The sequence below is a fragment of the Zonotrichia leucophrys genome, chromosome 6 (assembly GCF_028769735.1).
Source record: "Zonotrichia leucophrys gambelii isolate GWCS_2022_RI chromosome 6, RI_Zleu_2.0, whole genome shotgun sequence".
Classification (NCBI taxonomy): Eukaryota; Metazoa; Chordata; class Aves; order Passeriformes; family Passerellidae; genus Zonotrichia; species Zonotrichia leucophrys.
Genome location: NC_088176.1, coordinates 16,982,831 through 17,008,486, shown reverse-complemented (window position 1 = coordinate 17,008,486; position 25,656 = coordinate 16,982,831). Strand labels below are relative to the sequence as shown.

The window sequence follows — 25,656 nt, the reverse complement described above, 5'->3', positions numbered from 1 at the left end:
CATTCTCATTCCCAATTTTTGTCTTCCTAGGGAGACCCAAAAGTGTGATTTGATCATTTCTCTGTTGAAATGAACAATTTTGTTTAAATTAAATTCTTGATCCTCTTGACAGAACCTGTTTTTTTTTTCCCTCCTTAAATTACCCCTTAAATTCAACACAACCAAGAGATCTTCAAGCACAAGAAGCTGAGCAGATAATACATGACTAAAAAATATCAAGGAATCCAACGTCAAAAAAATTTACTGAAGTATTCCTCTGCCTCCCACGCCTACAAGTCACACAAATGTTTGCTCACACACCCTGAGCCCTTCACAGTTTCAAAGACCACAGATGGCAGCTGTGGAATAAGGAGATGTAGAGCCATCGAGCCATCCAGGCAATACAGCTTCCACCCTATGAATTATTTTCACACTGGCAATGAAGCTGTTGCCAGCACTCTGAGCTTTCAGTGTTCAGTTTTACACAGCTCTGTCTGGGCCATTCTTCATTCAAGCAGTTCCTGAAACATGGCGCAGCAGTTGGATGTTTTCTCCTCCCAGCCATCAGTCCTAAGTGATGGTGTCTTCACAATCCATGCAAGTGCCTCCCCTCTTCTCACCTCAAGCTCTGGAGTGTCTGTCCCCAGGCTGCACACAAAATGTTCATTATTACAGGCTCCAACAGGAGCTTTATTTCATGGAGTGTTTCTGGCTGCATCCTCAAGCTCGTCTTGCCCAGCCAAGACCCCTTGTAGGTGGAGCTGACATCCAATACAATAGTAACACTGAAAAATATAGCTGGCTTTGCCACACAGGAAAAGTACACTAGCTTTTCCACACACCTACTGTGGCACCATTGGCAATGCTGTACTGCACTTCTGACTGCTTACAGGAAAAGGCCAAAATTGTCAACAAAAATAAAGATCCATTAGACCAAGGAGGCACAACACAGCAGCGTATGAAAGGAGCTTCCCCTTTATTGCTGCATTATTAAATCACAAAGCACTGGACCACTTTGATACATTGCTTATTACTGCAGGTTTTCTTCTGCCTTCACTTATGCAAGAGAAGACTCGTGGATATATTATTATTATGATTGGTATTATCCCCTGCTGCATGCACCACTCTGTACAGCAGGCTATCCTGCCTAGATGACACATCTGGTTTCCATCAACAGCATTTCATTTATTGACTCTTTTTTTTTCTTTAGTGCACTGTTTATATTGGAAAGGTAGTCTAGAGACCTGTTTCTCTACTGAGCCAAACATATTTTCTTTACTATTTCTTAATGCATTTAAGTGATCTGGGAATTGACTTTCTTTCCTAATCCAGCAAGGCATAGAATCTCTTTTTGCTGTTTCTTAGATGAAATCTAAGTCCTACTCTTGTAGTAACACAGGGAGAATTAAGGTGTGTGAAAATCGTAGGAAGGATGGAAGGACAAAGGGCTCAGCTGAGAGATCTGTTTTCCCAGCCCCTCCCATTGTAGGAAGATAAATACTAAGAAGAAGGGTACCAGACCTTTTATAACTGCTGTAGCACATTGTTTAGCTTCCCTATGGAACAAGTAGCACACACTCTAAAGGATATTTTATTTTTGCGTTGGCTGCCAACCATCATATGCAATGTTTTGGCTTCCAGATATTTTATAGCTAGCTTTCAAAATCTACAGTCTGCAGAAGTCAAGTAATATGATGAAGCAGATGGAAAGGGCGATATTTTGAACACTATTGTAGTAATTCATGGCTTAGTAAAACAAAATGAACTTCATGGCCTTGGGGCACTGATAAAACTCACACAAAATTGTCCAAGTTTGCAGCAAGGAAGGGGTGGATGTGGACTGAGTCTTTATCAAGCATCAGCCCCCAACCTCTGCAGCACTTCTGCTGTTGTGAAAGGTGAGTTGTCAGATGAGGTAATTTTCTGCATGTTTGAGAGTCCTTGATGGCTAAGAATCTTTTCTTATCATGCTTTCAATGCTGTGGAACTGTAATCTTCTTGCTATGTCTAGGGGAGTCTCCCCATTCTGAAAGAAACACATGAAATACATTGCAATATGACAGATATGGGTCACATACAAAGAGATTTCCTAACTTTGCCCCCTGTGTAAGGTCCCCTGTCACTTCTGCTCTAAAATAAAGTTTTCAGGACATGCTGCGCCTATGCTGCTCTGGCTGAAGAAAGGAACAGAGACCTCCCCTACAGTAGGGAAAGCCTTTCCACTTTTCCTGGGAGTAACATCCAAATGTACAGAGCTCAGCTACGATTTGATTTCAAGAGCAGCATAGGTAATACACTGCTCACCTCAACTCAGCAGTGCAGATACTCCCAGGTCAATATTGATTTGGGCAACACTTGAGCTGTTCTGGTGACAGAAGCAGATTGACTTAGCCTCTCAGAAGAAGGCTGCTCAACAGCACAAAAACCACCTAGGAAGACTTCTATCCTTGCCCTGCAGCCTACATCTTAAGAATAACTATAAAGAAGCTCTGAGCTAAGTAGAAAACAGGAAACACATTGGCTGCCAGGAAACTGTGCACCCTTTTCCTTACATTGCTGTTCACCAGCTAAGGCCTACAATGTACCTCCTGGCGGACCACCATGATCAGCAAATACATTTATCAACTTCACCTTCTTACCTGATTCTTTACAGAAGTGTCTGCATGAGCTTCTAGCAGTAGAGGAATGACTGCCTGGTTTTTCATTTCACAAGCATAGTGAAGGGCTGTGCTGCCAGACTGAAGGGAAATGGAAGCAAATTAATTTTATTTCTATGACTTCTTTAGTAGAGCTTAGGTAAGTAGGACAATCTGTAGGCTATCAGATTCCCCCTAACAGCTGGTTGCAAAACACACATACCATTTCCTGTCACAGTACACTACAAGGTGAAACAAACACATTACCATGAGAAAAACAGGATCAAAAAAATTAATTCCTTCCCTGGGATGCAACTGCTAAAACAGGTTTGATACATTAGCAGGAAACCAGTAATTTCAGGGGATCACATGAGCTTGACCTCAGAAACTACATCTTAAACAATACTGTTTGCTTGCACTTCAGTGTTTCAGAATTTCATTGCAGATAAAATTAGTGTTTCTCCTTTTCCACCTTAGAGAAGAGCAGCTCTTTACCTCACCCAAGTAGGACAGTGGATACATAACTCTGTATAGGGCAGATCAGCACACTCTGAAGAGCAAGAGAAGACACAGGGTCTTGTCCTGTAGCCCACAACTCTGTTCCAGTTCAAAATAAATGCTGATAAACTCAGATGCTTGTATCACTAGAGTCTTTACAGAATTGCGTATTTAATACATCAGTACCTGATCCCAGTTTGCCTGGATTCTCTTATGAGGGCATTGCTCAGAAAGGGAGGATTAGTTGATTAGTTGCTCAGAATTATTTCTGTATCCACTATAAATCTGTTGCCTGAGTGTCAAGCAGAAGCACTGAATCCTCCTGGTACATTAGTGAGTTCAGTGCCTGATGCTCCTACTCCAGCTATGCTGCTAGAAGGTTCTGTAGTCTGTTTTTAGTATTGTTTCCTTCCTGTGAGCCACATTTGCATTTGTATAAACCCACTTACAGAGTCTGTAGCATTCACATCCACTCCAGCTCTAAGCAGCATCTTGACCAGGTGTTCATTCTGTTTTGTCTTTGAAACCTGAAAGAGTAACACAGTAACACAGTTAATCTCATATAGCCTTAATATATTTGTGCTAAATACAGTGGGGTTTTCCCAAAAAGAGGCAGGGTCTTTGGAAAAGTCAGACTGATGCAGCAATACAAATCTGTTCCTTCACCAGTTACAGCCACAGCAAAATCCCTTCTGTTGTACACATTCATTCTTGCTTTAAGAAACCAGCCCATATTCTGTAGAGGTTCCTGGCCTGAAACACTGCCAGGAAAAATGGCAAAGGAAAGGTACAGAGTCATTCTTGCTTTCCCTCCAGACTCACCATGAGAAGGTACCCAATGAGCATAACTGGCATGAGGATTATGATGAGCACGTAGTCAAGGAAGGTGAACCGTTTCCTCACAGCATAGTGGAGGCAAGTGCAGCCCTTCTAAACACAAAGCACCTCTCATTAGTACCAGATTCAGTCATCTCACTTTGACTAACATTGATTAGAGAAGACCATTTTAAATTCCACAAGCTTTCTTCTACAATTTCTAATAGGAAATCTCTTGTGATTTCAGAAGCAGAAATAGACACATGCATCTTGCTTCCTTCAAGTAGAAGCAGATTTAGCACATAGAGGGAAATGGAAATTGAACTACACATGCAAGGAGGATGTGGGATCCAAAGGATTCCATGTGGATGTTGGCAAACTTGGGCCTGGCTGCAGAAATTCAAAGGAGAGAGTGGGTATCCCATGTGGCTGTTGCTGCCACACAGCAAGGTAAATCAGCAGTAGGAGTCACCACAGCCCCCCTTCTTATGGAGGTGCTGGCTACTGAAACAAGGATATCTGAGACCTTAGGACATCACTTTTGGGACATCAGAGAAAAACAGGAAAGCAGCAAAAACCGCCACAGACTTCTACTGAGAATAGAGCTTTAAAAAAATCCTTGAATACTGAATACCAAAGTAACTAAAGGGCAGGTCTGCATACTTTTGTGCTACAGTGTTAAACTTGTTACTGGTTGTCAAAATGGAGCTGGACACAGGGTCCCAAAAGAAGCAGAGAAGCCTTTTAGTTCCACCTGTTTCTCCACATATGCTCAATAGGAAACAAACTTGAGGTTTGTCTGTGCTTTCTAGTGTCCCCACTGACACTCCAAGAAGCTGAAAGAACAGTCCCAAAAAGGAGAGTCAGCGGCCACTTACCTTATTTCTGAGGTTGACATCAGCATGTTTCCTAAGAAGATAGTTAACTATCCTGTTGTTTCCTTGTTTACATGCACAAATTAAGGGGGTGTCTCCAAGGAAGCTGTCCTGGACATTCAAATAGTTGCTGTTGCTCTCCAAAAGGAGATGAACTTTGTTGAAATCGTTGTTATAAGCTGCCTGACAGATGGGCTGAAGTGAGAAGATAATATTCATCAGCACGTGTTTCACTAAGACACCCGTACTTGCCATCCTGGCTGACTCCTCACACACCCCAGGACACTTGGCAGAGCCTGTAGTTCTTGGTGCCTTCCAGAAGATGGTGGTAGGAGACGCTCCTGCAGCTCCACACAGCTCCCAGCCCCAAAGTGACAGCCTTGCACAGTGGAATGGATTTTCTGCTCCTTTTGGATGCTATTTCTATAACCCAGGAAATAAGTCCTGTTCATTTATATTTAAATAATATTTTATTTATTATCCTATTTATAAATGGCTGTTTATTTGCAGCCATTAGCAAAGAACCCCCCAAAGCAGCTTCCATTCTGACGGGAGTTGGTCACTGTGTTAAGCAGCAGGCAGGGACAAGCCCCTGTGCCCGAGTTCTCCTCAGGCTTTACCTCTGGCTGAGCAGAATGAGCCACTCCTGACTCATCCGTTCCCAGAAGAGAACCACAATTCAGGTGAGAGTTGAAAAACCAAGCCCCACCAATGTTTCTTTTCTAGACCTTGAAATACCTAAAAAAACCCCATGCCAGTGTGCCCATAGGTCAGATTCTGCTTGGCTTTTTTTTTGAGAACTGCTTTCTGGTCAGCTTTTCGCTCAATATTTCTACACATCCTTGACCTAAACTGCAATTTCTTCCATCTCCTGTGGCACTAATTCAGACTAAGGAGAAGCTGGGAAGGGCAGGAGTACTGCAGGTTTCTAACAGCCTAATACAGGCAGAAACTAACATTTAGAGGCGAGGCAGACTGGTAGCATTTGAATTCTCCAGACAAAAATAGAATAAGTCTGTCTTTTCTTTGATATTGAAGATTTTACCCAAAATTTTCCAAAACAGATATTTTCTTTAAATATTAGCTGTAGTTTTCCCTCTTCACTCTCCTTTTTTTCACATTCTAAATACTCTATATGAAAAAGATCTAGTGCTGATCTCTGACCTCTTTCCTCACTCCCCCAGATTGTTCCCTTCTCTCTGTTCTCCCCTCTACTCCTACACCTTCCTGCATTAAAAATATTCATCTTATTTACACATTTTCAGCCAAACTTTGATTTACAAAACAGGTTTATCTCCAGCATAATTACTGCTTAGTTTTCTGGACAGCTGCATAAGAGAAGTGATTTGTTTCCAAAGAAAGTATTTACATACTTACCAGACCTTGCACCACTTCTTGTTTTGTTTTTATTATGAGTCAAAAATCTACAGAGAACACATGCCATATTTTAAACTTGCACATCTGTCTGTATTTGTATAGAAGTATACATATACAATTTGGGGTTTTGCCTTGAACCAGAACCAGAACTGTTTCAATGATTTTGAGGAGAAAAGCCTCTTTCAAACCCCTTTTGGTGTGATTTGCACACAGGTGCCATCTAAAAGATCAGTTTTTCTCTAGAACCCTGCTCTCTGTCATGTTGGTGTCTAGTACTGTATCTTCATGTCCAGGAGAGAGAAGATCCTGTGGAGTCTGTCTGCACCTCTGATTTCCCTGCTACTCTTTTGCTTAGATATTGCTTTGCTTATTTAAAGATGTTCTTTGGTTGAACATCTGTTCAAATCCAAGTCATTTAAAATATAAATTTACTCCTTCCTAAGCTGGTTTTGCTCACTCAATAGCTCAAGGATTTGCTTTTTTCTGCTTTTCTTTCTGTACTGCCTCCAAGATTTTACTTGCTGGGTGAACCCAAGGCATTCTTGACTGATGCTCTCATTGATCCATGGGATCTTTCTCTAAACCTTCCACTCCTGCTGAACTCAGTTCTAGAGCCATGAACAGTGATGGCACACAGACCACTCCCTAAGAGACCACATTATTTGGGGTGAAGTCACGCACAGAGCCAGCACACACAAGTCACAGGTGCTCCTTCACCTGCTGAAACCAGAAAACATCCAGGGCACAGAGAATGCAAGGAAGCAGTTCTCATCCATTCCAGCAACTAATACCTGGGAAACTGATGTATTTAAAGTACGATGTAAAGTAAAGATCCATTTTGAATCATTATTATTCCCCAGGAGTGGGGGTACTTTGTAGAAATTATGCTGTCTGCATTATGTTCCATTCATATTTAAAAAAAAAAAACAACAAACACAACTTTTTTCCCATTTCTATGGGATTTTTTTGAGGCCCACTCTGCTGGTTTGTATTCTTGAAAATACCTTTCAATCAAAGAAAGTTGAAGAATCTCACAGACCAAACTTGTAAAATATCTCTCAAATTAGCTTTTCCATAGCTGGAAAAGCAAACATAGTAGCAGAATATTTAAGTAAAGGAGCAAAGCACTACCAACAACTCTAAGTTCATGATATTGACATCAATAACAATAAGGATTCAGGAAAAAAAATGTTAGGAAAGTATAAAGATAAGAAAAAATACAAATAGGTGACAATCAGCCACTTGTTCAAGAAAGGAAAATGCTATATTAGATAGTGTCTCTCACAGAAAGAGGTGTTATAGAAGACACTTTACTGGGATGGTGTGTAGAGTTCTTGTAAATTGTGTCCTAAAATGAGATCAGACCATGGCAGGAGCATGAAACATCTCTACAACTGAGGAACATGAAGAGCCTGAGGAAAGGTTGATTTGCTTAGCTGGGCTAGGGAGACACAGCACTGTCCCCAGTGCTCCAAAATAAATTAAAGGGACAGTATTAAAGAAGACAAATTAATTTCAAGGAATATGGTTAAAAAGATGATACATCTGACCAAGAAATTTAGCATGAAAATTAGAAAGACATTTGTATTCATAAGCAGAGTAAAGTAACAAAACAAGCTTCCAGTAGCAACAGATTGGACACAAAACCTGCCTGGCCCCAGGCTGGGGCTTGAGCATGTGCCAGGATTTCTGTGGTTGTGAAGCCTCAGCCACAAAATTCTTTTCCATCTCTCACTTTTTTGGGTTGTCACTCTGGCAACTCTATCTAAAGGAGGACTAACTGTGCTTTAGACTGTTTTAACCTATCCTGGCAGATAAGGGGCTGGAAAATCTCACTCTGTTTTCTACAGTGTTGGAAGATTGCCTCAGTAGTGATACAGCCAGTTTCATATTTGTGTTATGGTTATTACTGTTGCTATGTTATTGTTATCCACTCATCGTACACAAGAGAGAAATAAACCTATGGGATAGTTCTCAGAATACCTGAGCCTCACATGCCAGGGGCAAGCCATACCCAAGGAACCCAAAGTTCATGTCTTGTGCTCATGTCTGTGGAGTCTCCTTTAGGGATGTGTGAGAAGAGAACACGACAACAAATTCTGAAGAAAGCACCACTGGGAACCGAGTTCTCAGCTTCTGGAGGAGTGGTTTGCAGTCTCTTGCCCACACCCCATCATTTATACATCCCAGTGTCCTGGCTGCCCAGGGAACTCACAGCAGACCTGCCCACCGCCATGAAGCAGCAGGGCAGAGCCAGCACTGGCACAGCAAACACTGCACCCCACACAGACACGGGCTCAGCTCTGCTGGGGTGGGGAGTAGGAGCCACAATCCCAGCTCAGGCAAAGAGGAGGAGGGAGCCTCTGTGGAGGATCTGGCAGCAAAGTCCTCCAGCTCTGCTCTCATTCACACTTCTGCAGCACCACCCAGCATTCAGACAAGGTGCATGGAATGAACCTGGCAGTGTGACTCTGCACAAAATGTACAATGGAAGGGAGGGAAAAACCAAAATCACAACCCCAAACACTCCTTTAACCCTCTCCAGAGGTGCCTTTTCCCAGCCATAGCATCAGGGCTAATCATAAACTAGAGCACAGTCTGCCCAGCTGAAAAAAAAAGCAGTGGGCAGACACTGGAGAATGGAAAGTAGAGTTTGAAGATTAGATATGCTAATAATTGAGTGTTTAAAATCTCTCTTTCTCCAATACTTCTTCTTCTGCAAGCCCTTCAGACCAGATTTTAGTTGTTCAGTATAAAAGGCTTCAGGGAAGGTGAGAAATACTCACAGGACATGCAAGGGGTTTCATGACTGAGACCACTCAGTACAAGATCACCGAATATGTGGTGCAAGAAAAGCAATATCGCTTTCGCTATCAGAAAGGGCAGTTATAGAACCAATTTTTTAAATTTTTTTAAATCAATTGTGGAACATGATTGATGCTAGGTCCTAGCAGTTTACCCAGATCCAGATGAACCAGCACATCTGAACCTGTCTGGTGTTTTCAGAGTTTCTTGCATCACCCTCTGCTCAGCTTTGATGAGCTTAGTGATAAACCTCCAGCTACTTAGCTAGTTCTACCAGCCAAGTAAAGGTTAAAGGCACAGTATGAAGGACAAAGCATTCAACCAATAGAGAGGAGGTGAAGGTAAAGCCTGTCTTGCAACTTGGAGAGCAATTTCAGTTGCAATTGCTTCCTCCTTTAGAACTCCAGGGGATTGCCTAAATTACATCAAGGCTTTGCAATTGTTTAGAAAAAAGGAAAATATTTTGCAATGTCAAAATATTCTGAACCAATCCATAGCCTCTTCCTTTGCACTAAAATTAAATGAACAGCATGCTGTCAACTTAACAGGAAAGTCTAAATTATGTTTAGGATGCCAAGGAATACACTAATATCTAAGTAAGTTCTGCTTCTCAGAAAAGGCAACCTACAATTTTTTATTTTCAGTTGCCTAGCTTCCTATCCTGTATAATTTACATCATTTACCATATGAACCATAATTTATGCAGAAAACTGTTTCTCAAAATGTTTAAAGAGAGAAAATGAACTTATATGAAAATATTAACTAATAAGCATGAGAAATATGAACTGCATTTAAACATTCTTTAAAAACCTGTGCAATTAAGCTAGACAACACTGATTTCCATTGCAATACTATCCCAGAGCAGCAGATCTGGAGAGAGGCAAGAAATCCTTTCAGAATAAGCTACAGTCTCTTCAGCTGATCACGCTATGAATGCACAGATTCAAGTTCCTTGTAATACTGGAAGAGGAGAAGATGCCTGATTTCCTGATTTCACAGAATAGCTTTTTGAAAATAAAAGGGTGGCTTTCAGCATAGAAATGTAACCTTTAAAAGAAACAGCTATGTAATGCTACCTCCAGAAAAACAAACACAGTGCAACGCACTCTTTTCACAGTCACAAAGGACCAAAATCCTCATTTGTCCCCATGTACAAATGGGAAATCTATAACAGAATACGTTTAGGTAGAATTTATTCTAAAGTACAGGAAAATATTAAATGAACTGTAGTTTGGGGACAAACCCATAAAGATAAGGTAAAAAATAATTACCTTCCTAAAATGATATGGGGGGCATGGGATGTTTTCTCAGTCATTAACTTTATTATCTGTATTCAGTGTAAGCCAAGGAGCTGTCTGCTTTTTGCAAAGCTGTTTGTCACTTGCACCATGTACAGAACTGTTCTGGTCTCATCACAGAACAACAGAAAATGTTGAACACATACTTTGTGAAACCACGATAATTATGCCGGTTAGTGCATTTTTTTTTTGCTTCTATAAACAATACTACTGGCAGCTTGTAATGGACAAAAGAAAACATTTCCAAAGGGAAAAAACTTCCAGATTTCTATACGCCTGAGTATGGGAGGCTGCAAAGGGAACAAACCAAGCCCAGTGAATAACCATCCCTTGAACAGCGTCAGTAACTGCAGAAAATGGTCACGTACCTCTGAATAGAGTATCCCCATGCCTATTCTTCACTCTGGAGCTCCTTCTTGTTCAACAGCCCAACAAGTTACCCTCACTTGAAATGTGCTCAAGCCTGTTTGAATCTGGTTAATAGTTAATGTGAAAGTATCACTTTTTCTTAAGCTGTGTTTCCTCTCAGTACTTAGTAGCATAAAACTATTGTCTTCAGAAACCCAACCCAGGGAGGCAAACGTTGAGAACAGCAGCCTACGGAAGGTTGATGGAACAAGTTACAACACAGAAGCATTTTCCTTTGTCATTTCTGCAATAACATCCTCCAGTTACCTAAAAAGGAAAGTAGAAAAACAGGTTGAGGAGAGGAGGGAGAGAGAAGGGAAGGAAGTTTCACAAGAAAGAAATGGAGGAGTGAAAAGAATAAAGAGCTTGAAATCTGAAACTTAAAATAAAGAAGAATTGTACTTAGTTTGCCACCCAAGCTACTGTTGACTAAAATACATTCCAAATCTACTGCAAGAACACCTCAAATGCCTGTCAGGAAAAGGGAAGCACCTAAATCCCACGCCTTTAATGAGAACTCCCAGTATAATTAGCCTCTCACTCTTTAATTAAACAGGCCGACCGCTTTCATCACATTTGCTCCATCTTCTCTTTCTAGCCCAGCCCAACCAATGAATATGATTCATGTCTACCCTGATAATTTTATATGCTAATTGGGAAGAGAATTATTGCTGATGGCCCTGAGGATAAGATGCTGATGGCATTTCTGTACTACACTCAGTCTTTCCGAGCAAGGCGTGTGTATTTCAAATTTCTTCATTCAACTCAAAAATATCTTTTCCTTTTATAGTTTAAATCACATTTCATATATTTCAAGCAATTTTTAAAAAAAGTTTCAAAACATATTCATGTAAGGATGCATCTTAAATCCAAGTCCTCTACCTTACATTTAAGAACTTCTATTTCCAAATAATGTTTATTCTCAGCGAGGTGGAGGACCATATAAAATTTCTTATTCTATCTCCAGCCCTGTCTAATTAAAGTAGTACAACATTGCTGCCTGTGGTGTTCTTGTGCTGGCACCAGTTGTAGCCCTTTCAGTGGCTGTTTATCAGAAGAAAGGCAGGCTGGCAGTGACAGACACAGACACAACACTTACTGTGGCAGACCCACTGGGATCCTCACAACAGCTTGCTCTTCAAGCATGTGGTGAATATCATGTTGGACTAAGGGCATGGAAGAGTGAGTAACACCTCAAAGGTGAAAAGGTCTTCCTCACCAGTATTTCATTAAGATCTTCTTCACATCAAGATCCTTAGATAGTCACATCCTCCTGCATCTACTGACCAGCTTGTTGGAATTTATAAGCTACAACCTGTTGAAAGAAATATTGAATCCCTAAGATGCTACATAAAACAACGTAGTAGTTTAATTAATCTCTTTCTAACAAAAATAAATAAATGTATGGTAATCTGAAAAAGTATTAGAAAAAACACAACAAGCAAACCAACAACAACAACAACAAAAAAAAGCCAAAAAAAACCAACCAAAAAACCACATCCTCTCCAAATCAGAGCAACAGCTTCAGGCAACACTTACTTTTCCCAAGACAGTGTAAATTACCATTTAATCCAGCATCACATCCCAGGTCCTCTTGAAAAGCACTGAAGTGTCTACTTTGGTCAGAGCTTCAGCTGAACAACAGTCAAGCAGCCCAGCCATGATGAGATATGAAACTCATGCAAATGTATATAGTCACAGGTTCACTTCTGACTAACCTGTTGCTTCAGTGCTTTTTGCCATACTTGTAAATGAAGATTAGAATCCTGAAAAACGTTGTTTTTTTTTTTTTTTTTTTAATATGAATAAGGGTTTTTTTCTCCAAAGGGTGTCAAGACAGTGCATGGGCAAACTGTCCCTTACCCAGTCTGTATGGGAAACATGATTCTTACTTCCTGACAGAATTCAACAATACTTCAAAAGTTTCATGTGAGCCAGAAGGGAACTAAATATTTTTCATAAGAGCCTTTACCAGGGCACTAATAAGGTAAGCTAATTTTTTAAATTAGATATCAATAGCTTAAAAACAGCATATTCAATAAAAGTCACAGAAGATCATTTGTCTCTTTAAATTCCAAGCACTAGAATTTGTATTGCCACAAATCCCACGAGCCACGGTACTCTCAGGAAAGCAGCCTGTGGCTTGTTGGAGTCATGTGTGCAGAGCAGTCCTCCCAAATGCACATTCCTGAGAAATGCAGTCCTGGAATGGCCAGTGTCTGCTCAAGAGGGACACTGACACCTTACACTTTCCCTCAGAAGATTGTTAACCACTTGTACAACATCCTTGCAAGGTCCCTTGTGCCTCTGCTGCAGGACAGGACTGACTCAACAGACCCAAGACACACAAAGAAACCCCTCCATGGCACGGACCACAGCCTGCATTTTGTAACACTAAATTGAGCTCATACTAAGTCCAGCTCCAGGCCTGACCACCTGGACTTCAGTTTTGACACAGCATTTTAAAGCAGAATACTTACTGTCTCAGCTTCCCTGGCTCTCTATGTCAGGGCAGCCCATCCTGAAAAGTTTCTGTTTCTAGGCTTTGTGGGTTTTATTCTCTGTTTATATGCATTATTTTCCTTCTCTTTTGCCTTTTCAGATGGGCTAACACATATTTTGCTCTTCACTTGGTTCCCGTCAATAATGTCAGAAAATATATCATACATCCCATATGCCACTACTAGGTGATATAGGTAAAATGTTGCAGATCATTCCCAGCTGGCAATTCTCTAAATCAAAAAAAGCAGGATGTAATCTGGGAATAGAGCAGAGTCTTCAATATTTCTCACTAAGTGGGGGTATCAGACCTGCTGATCTGATGCTTTTAATTGAGAAATCACCTTTTTGGCTTTTCCACAGAGTATGCCCTATTTCATAAAGCAGAACTGTTTCTGTGGTGACTCTCAGGTAGGTTGTGTTTACTAACAAGTACTTACTCCATTCATTTTCCCAGGCAAGGAGCATATCATTAGCACCCACGTTTCAAAGAATTTGCAGCATCAAGGAGCCAGGCCAGTTTCAGTGAGGATCAAGCCCCTCAGGCTGACTTCAACTAAATCAGTGGTGAGGCAGGGTCTCTAATATATTGTGTTCACAGAGTTATGGAGGGGGCTTGGAAATAGTAAGAATTAGTGTTAGCACCCTCTCTTGACTCGAAGTTTAAACAATATTTTAAAATTTAATTCAGTTCCTCAGAATCCCTACAGAAGCTGGGTAATTCAGAGCAAACTCCTTTTTGTATGTTATGGGGTTCACACCTTCCAAATCACTTCTGGTTTTTTTTTCTAAGATTATCTAACAAAGAAGGGTTGTCCCAGGCAATCAGCAATTCAGAAAACAAGAAATTGGTGTGGAACCTGTGACCAAAACAGTTTTCGTACTACCCTCAGCAGCAGAGATCACATTCACAGCTAGAAAGTTTTGAGAAAGATGGATCCTTCCTCCTTTTTATCCCAAAATATAGTAGTTACAGCACTTAGTAAGACAGGTACCAGTACAGATAAAGATCTGCCACAGCCTCAGGGAACAAGAATAACCAAGTTCCTCATAAGTATTCTAATAACAGGTTAGATGCCTCTTTACCTCACCAGATCCGTGGTGCAATTTGGTCTTTCAGTATTCATGCAACGGTGCTATTTATCATAGAAAAACTCCACTCCTTAAATACTGCCAAACAAGCAGCACCTAAACATGCTCTCCCATGCGTGCAGATCTCACACAGAGCTCTGCTGCTGCTCCTTGCATTGGCACAAGCTTCTGGCAGTGAATCAGCAGGAGACTGACCAGGAACTGCAGCAGGAGGGGCAAGCACAGGAGCCAAACCAGAAGTGAGTTTGTTCCTATGCATCCATGTTCTCTTTCTCCCTTGCCTGTCTCCATGCAGATGTGCTGTCTTGGCTCTGTGCAGCTGCTTCTCAGAGCCGCCAGCCTGCCATCCTTGCTGACTGCTGTGCACCAAAGGGCAGGTGTGCCAGAGGGGGAGAGGAAAAAGCCTTTGGCCCATGCAGATGGGAAAAAGGAGTAACTGATGGTTTCATTTTCTTCTCCTTGTTTTTTCCCCCCTAGGGATGTCACAGTGGATGCATGGAAATCTCAGCATTGAAAGCATGTACATAGATTAAATAAATCTTAAAGCTGCAAAAGAATTTGAGTTTTCCCTGCAAGTTAACCCAGAGATTCTGACACCTGCTAGTCTGGTGTTTTTCTGTCCCATTAATAGTGTACGTGAAAGCCATAGGACTCTCTCAAGAGTACACTGATGAATTTGTAGAAGGTTTAAGATTTGTTTTAATTAATACCAAAACCCTCCAGAAATGGCATTTTTGAGTGTATCTTTCAGGCATCTTCCTCTACCTTTATTTTTCTTTTTAAAAGATTTCAGTTATTTCCAGTTTGCTGCGGTAAATGCCACTCTTTGGCATTGTTTCATTGCATAAAAAGACTAGATTGTTGTTCAAAGCCCCTATGACTTGGCCATTGAAATTAATGAGACAACTGTGTGCCAATCCTTGGAGTTGATTGGTGCATTATGTCTGATTTACAAAGCTTTCATCTTCAGTACAGTACAGAGAAATTTGCGCACCATAAAAAAGGTAATAATTTATCTACCGCATAGATTCATCTTTAATACAAAATGTGACATGCTGAACTTCTCAGATTTTTCCAAACAACACTCCACATGCAGAAAAAGAGAAATGTGTCTTTTATTTTTGTTTGAACTAAATAAAATAGCAGAAAGCAGTGGAATATTTACTCTGAAACTGTGCTTCCAGAGCACACGGGTAGGAGGATTTCTGTTGTATTGACAGAAGAATTGGAGTGTTCTCCTACAAAGTAGATAGACCACAATGAGTTTGGATTTCAATATTAAAAATATAATATTACACTATATCTATATATTCTAATAATATATAATGATATATCTATCCATCTATCTATAATATTCCAATTCAACATTTGGCTTAATCCAAATGTTGTAGTCACTCAAACGATATGATAGATTTAATGAAAAATGAAGATAATTGACAACCCACTCACTCCCTTCATCCTAAAGAAATTCAGAGGAAACAAATAAAAGAAATTTTACCTGTCCTTTCCAAACTCCAAAACCTCAATGGTCTTCCCCATGGTGGTTCAGATAAAACACTCTGCGTTTATGACCAGTTCCATCCATGCTAATTACAAAGGTGACTACAATCAAAAAGCAGGGCATTAACTCCACAGAGAGCACTATGATTTCTGTTCAGACAAGCTTTACTGTGGCCACCAGACAATGCCTAAAATCCAGGAAGATTCAGCCCTTTCTCCAAGAAAGACAGATTTACAATAGAAAAGACCACAGGTAGATAGAAAGGAAGGTACTCATCACAAACTAGCATCATTTTCATATAAACACAGGACCCCAGGTTGGTTCCTTCTCATCTTGGAGCCTTTGACTCTTTTGTAATCCATATTAAACAGGAAAAGCTATAGACAATCCTTCCTTTACACAGGTACTTATTCTGTCAGCCCCTGGGGAACAGACCTTGGGCAACCTTCAGGAGACTCTGCTCTTGGGTTGTCCTGTGGAATTCCTCACCACTCTCTTCCTAATGAACAAAAACCACGTGCTCTTCCACACAGCCCCAAGATGTGGTGCCTCCTCATGCTGCTCTGCTCTCAGGGAATTGCCTTTTCAGCAGGATTCTCAGCAGGATTCTCAGCAGCCTCCAGTGGAGGTGTTGACACAAGTCGCTGCAAGCACCGCAACCCGGAATGCTTCATGAATGTTGTAAGTTGGGTCACCTTCTTTCCTTTTTTCCTAAAGCTTCTCTACCACTACCACTGACAAACAGTGCCTATCAGGAGGCTAAGTTCCCTTCAAAGGGGTCCCTCCAGCACCACAGACCTAGAGGAAATGTTGATGTTCCTATCCAAACAGTCTGAGCTAGAGAGTAGAATTCCTGTGCAGTGGAAACAAAGGCTGGCTTCCAGTCTCAAGGCCTGCCCTTCTGTAACAACCTCTCTGCCTAGTACAGTGCTAAGGGTGCTTGTACCCCTTCTTCAAACAACAGATTCTCAAAACAAAACCCCTTGCGGTAAATCAAAGGTTTCCTCACTGTGGCAGCAGTGTAGTAGGTGGTGCTGTGAGTCTGAAATAGGAGATCCACCCTCATGGCTTGCTTAACCTCACTTCAGCAAGAAAGGATTCCCTGTGGGTCAGATAGAGACACTGCTGCATGTTTTCTGTCTGGAAAGGTACAACCTTGTTGTGGGGAGAGTGAGAGCTGCAGACAAAGTTCATCAGAGAAGCCCTTCTGTTGAGTCCTGAGGTGCTGAAGGGACCCTCTTGATTTCTAAACTCCTCAAAGAGGAGCTTGGGTGTAGCTGAATCCAGTCTCAGCCTCTGACTCTCACTGCTGAAGCCTAAGGAATCATAGAGGTGTGACTGAACCATTCTACAACTTTGTTCTGCAGGACTAACCATGGCAAACCAGATATATTTATATAAAAGAATAATGATTTATTATAATTAATGATTAGAAAAAAATAACCTAATCAGATTTTTTTACTATACAGAAGAGTAGCTAAAACTACTGGTATAAGATAATATAGAACAGTGCATTATATCAAAGCAATCATATAAAAGCAATTGTATTAAAGCTAGCAAAAAGAAACAATTATTAAAGTAGAGATTGATTTAACTCATCCTCACCCATACCAACAACTGTGGGCAAAATCTCTTTTGCTCAGCCTCTAGGATTAACTTTGAGGTGCATCCCAACCCAAAGGAGAAATCTTCATACACACTACAAGAAGGGATATATTAGGAGAACTTAACCCTATGAAAGTGGACTGGGCAGTGAAAGTATAAAGTGATTGACCACCAACCTTATGCCTGCAGGTTGGCTTAGCAGGTTATCCTTGCCAGATCTTTGTTTCATTATCAGGGTGCTAATTTGGGGTTATGTGTCAGATCTGTTTTAGCATAATTCAACACCAACAGGAATACATCATGTTCGATCTCAGCCTACCACTGATAGCTTGCAAAATAGGACATTATTTGAGTGGTTTGACCACATTCCAAGGCAGAATATCATAATACAGACCTGTGTCACCTTGCAAAACAGGATAAACTATCTCCCAAAAGGTTAGTCACTCACTTTGACCCATAACAGGGAATCAAATTCCAGACAACTACCATGTAAGCAGGTCTGATGAAGATTTTACTACATCCTGCTACTCTTATAAATCTGTGTAGGGCTTGAGTGCCACAGCTACAGCAATTACTACCATTTGAGTGATATTAGGCATTAAGTAGAATACACAAACCACTTCACAGAAACCCATCCCAACTCCTCTAGCTGCTGTTTGCATCCCCCACCCTCCATGGCTACAGCATGGCAGCTATAGGATCATCCACAAAAAAGAGAGACCTGGGGTTTGCTTTCCTGCAGGAATCCCTGTCTCTCCCTATCAGTACCACACAGAGCAGCAGAGAAAGGCTAGCAATGTGCTATCACATTTATCTCCCTGGCATGTTCTGGGCGAACTTCACATGCCTGGGCAGAAGCAGCCTCCAAACAGTTCTTACACCAATATCTTCACTGTAAATACAGGATAACAAACTCTCCTTTGGCTTCCCACAGAGTGAAATTATCAGATATCATGGATTCCCCAGCGAGGAATATGAAGTTCCAACAGAGGATGGATACATTCTTGGTGTTTTCAGAATTCCTTCTGGAAGGAACAGCCCCAATACAGGTATGACATATAGGATATAAGGGCAGTATGAGAGCCAACTCTCACATGGATTCCCCATCCTTCCCCTTTGCAAATGCAAAGTTCCACACCTTTCCATCTCAGCAAGGGTACCCAGTCATTCAGCCTAGAATGGGGTCTGAATTCTGTATATTGGTTAAAACACTCCTGCAACACCAAATTCTGCACCCCACATTTAAGTACACATTACCTATTACTATTACAGCTTAAGAAAATCTCTTCTATTGTAGGGAAGAAGCCTGCAGTCTTGCTACATCATGGTTTTTTATCAGATTCTATTCACTGGATTGCCAACCTGCCCAACAACAGCTTGGGCTTCATCCTTGCAGATGCTGGCTATGATGTCTGGTTGGGAAACAGCCGAGGAGACACCTGGTCTTTAAAACATAAGACCCTTAAGCCCTGCCAGAAAGAGTTCTGGCAGTTCAGGTACTCTTTGGAGAAAGAATTTCTGAATAAAGCAACTGTCAGGGAACTAGCAAGATTAGGCAGTTGCCATTAGAATGCACAACCTTTCCCCTTCTGGCTAGATGAAAAAAGTTCCCTTCTAAATTATATGAAAACATGACATGTTTTCGTATAATCTGACTTCAAGTGGGACATGCAACATTTCAGGAGACTAGACAAACTCTTTTCCAGAGATGCAGCCACTCCTGGGCATATCAAGGAGGTTTTAAGAAGGAATTGGCTGCATGAGCTGGATTGGCTCTTCTGGAATCAGCACACAAACAAGCAAAGCTGGAAGTACTCAGGTCATCTTCGCCGGTTTCTGTGGGAAAAGGCTTCCAAAACTGGGAGGCATCTGTCACCTTGAAGTCTCCCACCAGACACCATGTTCCAAGTGCAGAAAGGACAGGAGACTGCTCACCTCAGCCTGGAAATCTGATCTACCACAACTGATGTTATCTGAGAGAAAAACATTTCTTGTAACCCATGCAGGTGAAAGCCCTGATTAAATTCAGTCCCCCAGGGGCTGCGGCTGTCAGGTGAAAGTGGCACCTGATGCACAGAGCCCAGGGCGCCAGGCAGCCAGGCTGCACAGCTGCACCCTCTGCCCATTCCCCAGCTCAGGCAAGGGAGCAGACTCTGTGTGCAGCCTCCTCCTGAATGGCTCCTGCTCGCTGCCATGAACAAAACTGACAGTCAGGAACTCACACTGGGACAGTCACATTGTCTGCCAGCTTTTTGTGTTTCTCCCCACAGCTTCGATGAGATAGGTAAATACGATATTCCAGCAGAGCTGAACTTCATCCTGAATAAAACTGGACAGAAGGATGTTTACTATATTGGTCACTCTGAAGGGTCAGCTGCAGGTAATGTTAGAGCTGCCTGGGTACCAAACAGTTGGTGTTAGTGTTTATGATTTAGACATAAGGTCTGTGAGCAGACTCTTATGTCACAGTGTACCATTATCCTTTTAGAAAAACAAACTCAGAAACAGAGGAGAAAATGGAGGGAAGTGGCATTATTAGAAAATTATTTTCCTTTCTTCCCATATGTGCATTCTAAGAGTCTTTTTTACAGAATTAATAGTTTGGACAAACTATTCTTTGTCCACCTTTCACCACCTTCTTTGTCTCCAGATAATTATGTCAGCCAGTCAAATCCATCAGTGGAGAAATTTAAGCACTTTCAGAAAACAGGATGGAACAACTTTTTTTAGCTTTAATGACTTCCTTATACTCTTCCTTTATGTGTGAATTCACTTTCATGCAAGTATGTGATTGATTACAAGGAAAAAATTTATTCTCAATCTTAGGATAATTTTTGTATTGCTGAATGACAGCATACACATGTACAGTCTTTTAGAGACTACAAGCTGAAAAACTTTTTTATTTTGAATTTAGGGAACTTTAGAGAGAATTTGAATTCCAAAAATCTAATTAATATATACCTTTTCAACCAAAATCAGCCTTAACACAAAATTATCAATTCTGACAAAAGCAGTATCAGGACATGCTCTAATGAGCTTGTATCCTTAGAATGAACTTTATCTTCCAAATAAAGGTTTTAAGCAAGAATCAAACATTCTCTTTAGGTCTGCAGAACAGAAATAGAAAACAGCCAGTGGGATGCTAACCTAGTCTCATTCCTTTGCTGCCCACTGCTTTTTTATTCATTTGGTCTGTGGACATCTCTTCATCAACTTAACTTTTTCTGAGCTTGCAGGCTTCATAGCACTTTCTACTTATCCTGATATGCCTCAGAAGATTAAAGCAGTCTTTGCTTTGGCACCAGTGACCACCATCACACATTCTACCAGTCCTATGATAACAATTGCACTGCTTCCCCAGCCACTGATCAGGGTAAGGAATTTCTCCTTCTTAAGAGAAAGACATAATTGTCTGCTTTGTCTCTACTGGACTCACTCAACCTGAACTTTTAAGGGGTGCTCAGTTAGAATTGAATTCAATGTATCAGAATTCAGACTTTCCAAAGAGCTAAACTGCAAGGTTTCACATGGTATGGCTTTTGTAATTTCTTTAAGGTAGCAGGTATACTTCCACCATTATTTATTTAAGTCAAGTATTTCTGAAGAAAAATTTCAAATACCAGAACAAAAGAAATCTAATACAGTCTACTAAATCTAGCCTTAAGCACTAATAAAAACCACAAGTAAAATATTTCACATCTTAATTTTATCAGACATACAGATCATTTATGCTTGTAAAGTATTTACTTTTAAAGTGATAAATTAAACTTAAACAGCAGAAGGTGTCAACTTCATAGAATTCGCTGGGAATGTGGAAATCACGCATGCTATGCTTTATATCAAACCATAGATGCACATCCTCTTTCTGTCCAAGCTGCACTCCTGATATGACTATAGAGCATTCAGCTCTACACCCTTCTCATTTATCTGATCCCTCTTTACTTAGGAGTGGTACTCACAGTACAGTTTGCACCTGCCAGGAAAAGGTATTAGGGCAAAAAGGGACTTCCTATATTCTGCAGCATCAGTGCAGCCAACTTCCTTTCTCACTGAGATCAGTGCACTAAAAGCAGATGGATAGTGACCTCCAGCATTTGTGCCAAGGAGAAGGAGGAACATGTGCTCTGCCCTTGGGAAGAACACACTGTAAAGGATAGTGGGATGGCAAGCAGTTTCAGCAATCTTGCCCCTTGTGAAGAGGCAAGGCTACTAAAGGAGAGTAACTTAAAGAAGAGGGAGTTTTCTTCTTTAAATAATCTTGCAACAGCAAAGAAAAGTTTTGCACTTTTCCTCCCCTCAGTTACTGCTTGGCTGCAAAGGAGTTCTTCAATACAGTGAGCTGATGAAAGGACCTGTAACACGGTTCTGTGCATGTCAGGGGAAAGTTTGTGGCAGTATCTTCTGCTACCTGGCCGGGGGCAGGATACAAAATATGAACACGGTAAGCACCTCCCAGAAAAGCTTCACACATCTGAAGAAGCTTTGAAGGGCAACTGGACAAAGATGTTTTTCTCTTTTGCACAATTCATATATTTTCTTTCCTAAACAACAAGACATCTGACTCCTCTGAACAGTAGAAATTTTGTTTGTTTGCTACACACTGAAATATTTCCAGCCAAAACTCAAAGCTTTTCTCCACACTTCTCCCAGCAGAAAGATTGCAGTCCTTTACTCTGGCTGCTACCTCTTGTTCTTACAGACCTTTCACAGGTCTGTTCTCCAGTCGCCTTTCATCTCTCAGACTATTTAACAAGTGTCCCTATTAAAAGCTTCATTATGCCAAAGTAAACTGTAGAGAATCTTTCTCTACTGATTATGCACAGCACTATTTAAAAGCATTATACAAATCATACAAACTGGGAAAACAAAGGCCATAGATGCTTCTCAAATGATGTTTTCTGTGTTGAGAATGTTGAAAATATTATCCCAAAGATATAAAATCCCATGTGTTCATTCCTATGTAAACTAGCATATTTGTGAACCTTTCCTCAACTTCCATTTTTATATCTGAAGAATATCCTATAAAAATGGGGGATGCAGCAGTATGTTTCTCAGAGCCTTCACAGCTTTATTCTGTCACAGCACTGGATCTCTGCCTTCACAACACTTCTGCTTTGTCTGCAGAGTCGAACAGATTCATACTCGGGACATTATCCAGCTGGAACATCGGTACAGAACGTTATTCACTGGCAGCAGGTATAACTGTGCTGACACATAAACACTCTTAGGATGGCTTTCTATGCAACTGGGAGCCAACAGGGGAATCCAGAGGTGACAGATCTGGAAATCTGCCCATCACATCTTCTCACCTGTCACAGAGTGAGCCCTGTTCCCCATGGCTCACCAGATCATTCCCCAAATTTCCCCTTGGGCAACAGGCTCTGAGATTTCCCCAGGGCACATCACACCTCTCTCGGCTCTAATGGCTTTGTCCTTATTTATGAAGATGTATGCAGAAAGCTGCAGAAGTGAAGCACAGTCTAGACACTTGGCAGGTGGGATAAGTGAGAACTTTACAGTCAGGGATGAACCAGACAAAGAAGGGATTTAGGTTAAAGCTCGTCTCCCAGAGGGTTAATTGCAGCCTTGACTACCTCCAAAAGCCAGTTTACTGCACAAATGCTTCTGCTGGCACAATGGCAAAATGGGGAACTGCCTCTTCTGCTGGTACCCCTTTCAGACCCAAGCTTGTTCTGCCTAGGCTCCAAATCAGACCAGGGCAAGATGGCATTGGCTCAGAAACACATCACTCTATGAGCTGTGAACTTAAGTGAATCCTAAGTGCACTGTGCCACTTAAAGCAGCCCTTAAATACATGTGTGCTGCTGTACATCCCCTGCCTAAAATTCCTGGTATCCAGAACAGAAACCCAGCACTCAGAGCCAGAAATCAAAGGTGAGCTAGCAGATTTTTATCATATCCTCAGTTATTATTAAACGTTTAGATTAAAAAAAAATGCACACACATTATTAGTAAGACAGGTTAACCCTTTATTGTTTTGATATTCCTTTTAGACAAATCACAGAAGACAAGAGTTTAGTGCTAAGGTGATCACACTCTGCTCCCAATATACTTGTATGCAGTTCACAACCTCTGATATCACTGCCACTACTGTGAGCAGACCAGAGCAGACCAAGCAGGCACACAAAAGCTGAGGATTTTGAGGAGGTATCCCAGGCTAGTGAGAGCCCTGACATGCTCCTGCATCACCGAGAGCTACATTACCTAAGTAAAGAGCCAATTAAGATAGGGCAGCAAGGCTTTAATATTTAAACATAACAAGAGTGGTGGTTGAAGATCAGGAGAAAATGTTAGCAAGGGGAAAGGTGGTGAAACCACTTATCCCACAATCCCTCCTCAGTATCCCTGGGATCCTGTCTACTGCCTCAGACTTGAGTTCAATCATATGCTAGAAAACAACTCCTGCACTCTGTCTCTTAACATTTTCATTTTATCTGTCCTTGTTGCAATATTAACAGATAAAACATGCAGACCAATTTCAAGCTTATGACTACGGCTGTAAGGAAAACATGAAGAAATACAACCAGGTAAGGCAATTCATTTTTCTGAGAACTCATCCTTGGGTCCTGGAAAAACTAAAAACAGAAAAATTCTTATACTAGCACCTTGAATGATACAATAAGAAGGAAAGGGTGGTCTTAGGCAAAGCTTCACCTGAATCTAATAGTCATAATTATCAGAGTTGATTCACAAACATGGCATATACAGATTTTTGCAGCCTCCCCTACTGATGCAGGGATGTGTCCAACAACATGTCAGCTTACCTGCCATTCCCAAAAGGCCAAGAATCACATCCAGGTCCTAGACTGGATGAGTACAGAGCTCCTCCCCAGAAATCCTCAAAGTCTACATTTCAGTTAAACACTAAAATGGGGATGAAAAAAAATAAGTGGAAACACATAGCTTGGTTTTCAGAGGCTACTTGCTGTAAAAATTAAACTTAAGGGATGGTTCAGTATGGCACAACGTAGACTTCTGGGGAGAACTAAAGTATCCTGTATGGAAAAATGGAAACAGGCAAAATTTGGTCACTAGGAGCTTTATTTACTGTGTAGTCAACACCTGAAAATGCTCTGCTCCTCTTGCAACACTTACAACTCATCTGATTATTTTTTGAGGTTTGATCAGATCAGTTGACTTGTATAGTGCTTTGTGAGTCAGGGCAGGTTATTTCATGGGCAGCACATTATTTTGCAAGTGGATAAAGATTCCAAGGGCACCTTCCTTCTCAGACACCTTGCATACACACGTAAGGCCTTTAAATACCTGAAGTTTAAACTTTGAAATGGGCAATGTTTTATTCCCAATACTGTGGAAGGTTGGGAAATGGCCCAAAAAAGTAGTCAAGAAGAAAGATAACTGAACTGTCCTTTCATAAGGGTAAGTTTCAAAACATCTTGTGCACGATCCCTTACCACACTGACAAATAACCATCCTGCACTAAGGCTTTTGGTTCAGATCTCAAAGGATCTCCATTTTGATCTTCTGTGTTCCTTTAACTTCTTCTGTGATGACAAGCAAGGCAGGGAATGGGGTTAGGGCAATGAGCAGTAAGACCTTCATCCCTATGGTTTTACTGTAGGCAGTGCAGAAGCAAACGACAAAGCGAGGTGCTTGCACAGAAACCTTTCTCTAAACACAACTTTGATACCCAGCACTCACTCAGGTCTCCTCCCTCTCTTACAGACTGCTCCTCCTGAGTACAAGATAGAAGAGATAAAGGTGCCAACTGCTGTTTGGAGTGGTGGACAGGACAAATTTGCAGACCCAACAGACATAGCAAGGCTTCTTCCTCGGATCACTAATCTCATTTACCATGAGCATTTTCCTACATGGGGACATCTTGATTTCCTCTGGGGCCTTGATGCAACTGAGAAAATGTATCTGAAAATCATTGAACTACTGAAGAAATATGCTTAGAGTGCCACAGAAGGCAGTAGAAACCCCAGATATTTCTATTTAGCAGTTGATTAGTGGTATAGGTATAGAGGTTTACAAACTACTGACAATTGGTTTGCAATATTTTTACACTACTTCCTTTGATGTTACACTATTTTGGTGATTGCAGAAGCAGCTGGGGTACATGTGAATGACCACTGAAATTGCAAATACATTACATACAAAACTTCAGGGATCCCTTACTTTGGAAGATTTCTGTTTTTATATAACTGATTTTGCAAAAATGACATTTTCTGATTCCTTGTTGATCTGTACTACATATTTCACTTGAGACAAAGGTGATTTCC

At 41.1% G+C, this 25,656-nt stretch overlaps 2 protein-coding genes across 2 annotated transcripts; one reads left to right on the top strand and one right to left on the bottom strand.

The window, feature by feature from the left end:
* Positions 1–1,883: 1,883 nt before the first annotated feature.
* ANKRD22 (ankyrin repeat domain 22) lies at positions 1,884–10,825 on the bottom strand. The gene is made up of 6 exons (XM_064717258.1): positions 10,653–10,825; positions 4,808–4,999; positions 3,936–4,043; positions 3,563–3,640; positions 2,619–2,717; positions 1,884–2,005 (listed from the first exon to the last, which is right to left on the bottom strand). Exons 1-6 carry the CDS (start codon positions 10,671–10,673, stop codon positions 1,928–1,930), a joined length of 576 nt encoding a protein of 191 aa, XP_064573328.1. The 5' UTR covers positions 10,674–10,825; the 3' UTR covers positions 1,884–1,927.
* Positions 10,826–16,324: 5,499 nt separating this feature from the next.
* LOC135449725 (lysosomal acid lipase/cholesteryl ester hydrolase-like) lies at positions 16,325–25,330 on the top strand. Its single transcript, XM_064716996.1, has 9 exons — positions 16,325–16,465; positions 18,324–18,438; positions 18,687–18,885; positions 19,660–19,769; positions 20,626–20,762; positions 21,690–21,830; positions 22,514–22,585; positions 23,869–23,937; positions 25,097–25,330. The coding sequence occupies exons 1-9, from the start codon at positions 16,325–16,327 to the stop codon at positions 25,328–25,330; spliced, it is 1,218 nt and encodes a 405-aa protein (XP_064573066.1).
* The last annotated feature ends 326 nt before the right edge of the window (positions 25,331–25,656 follow it).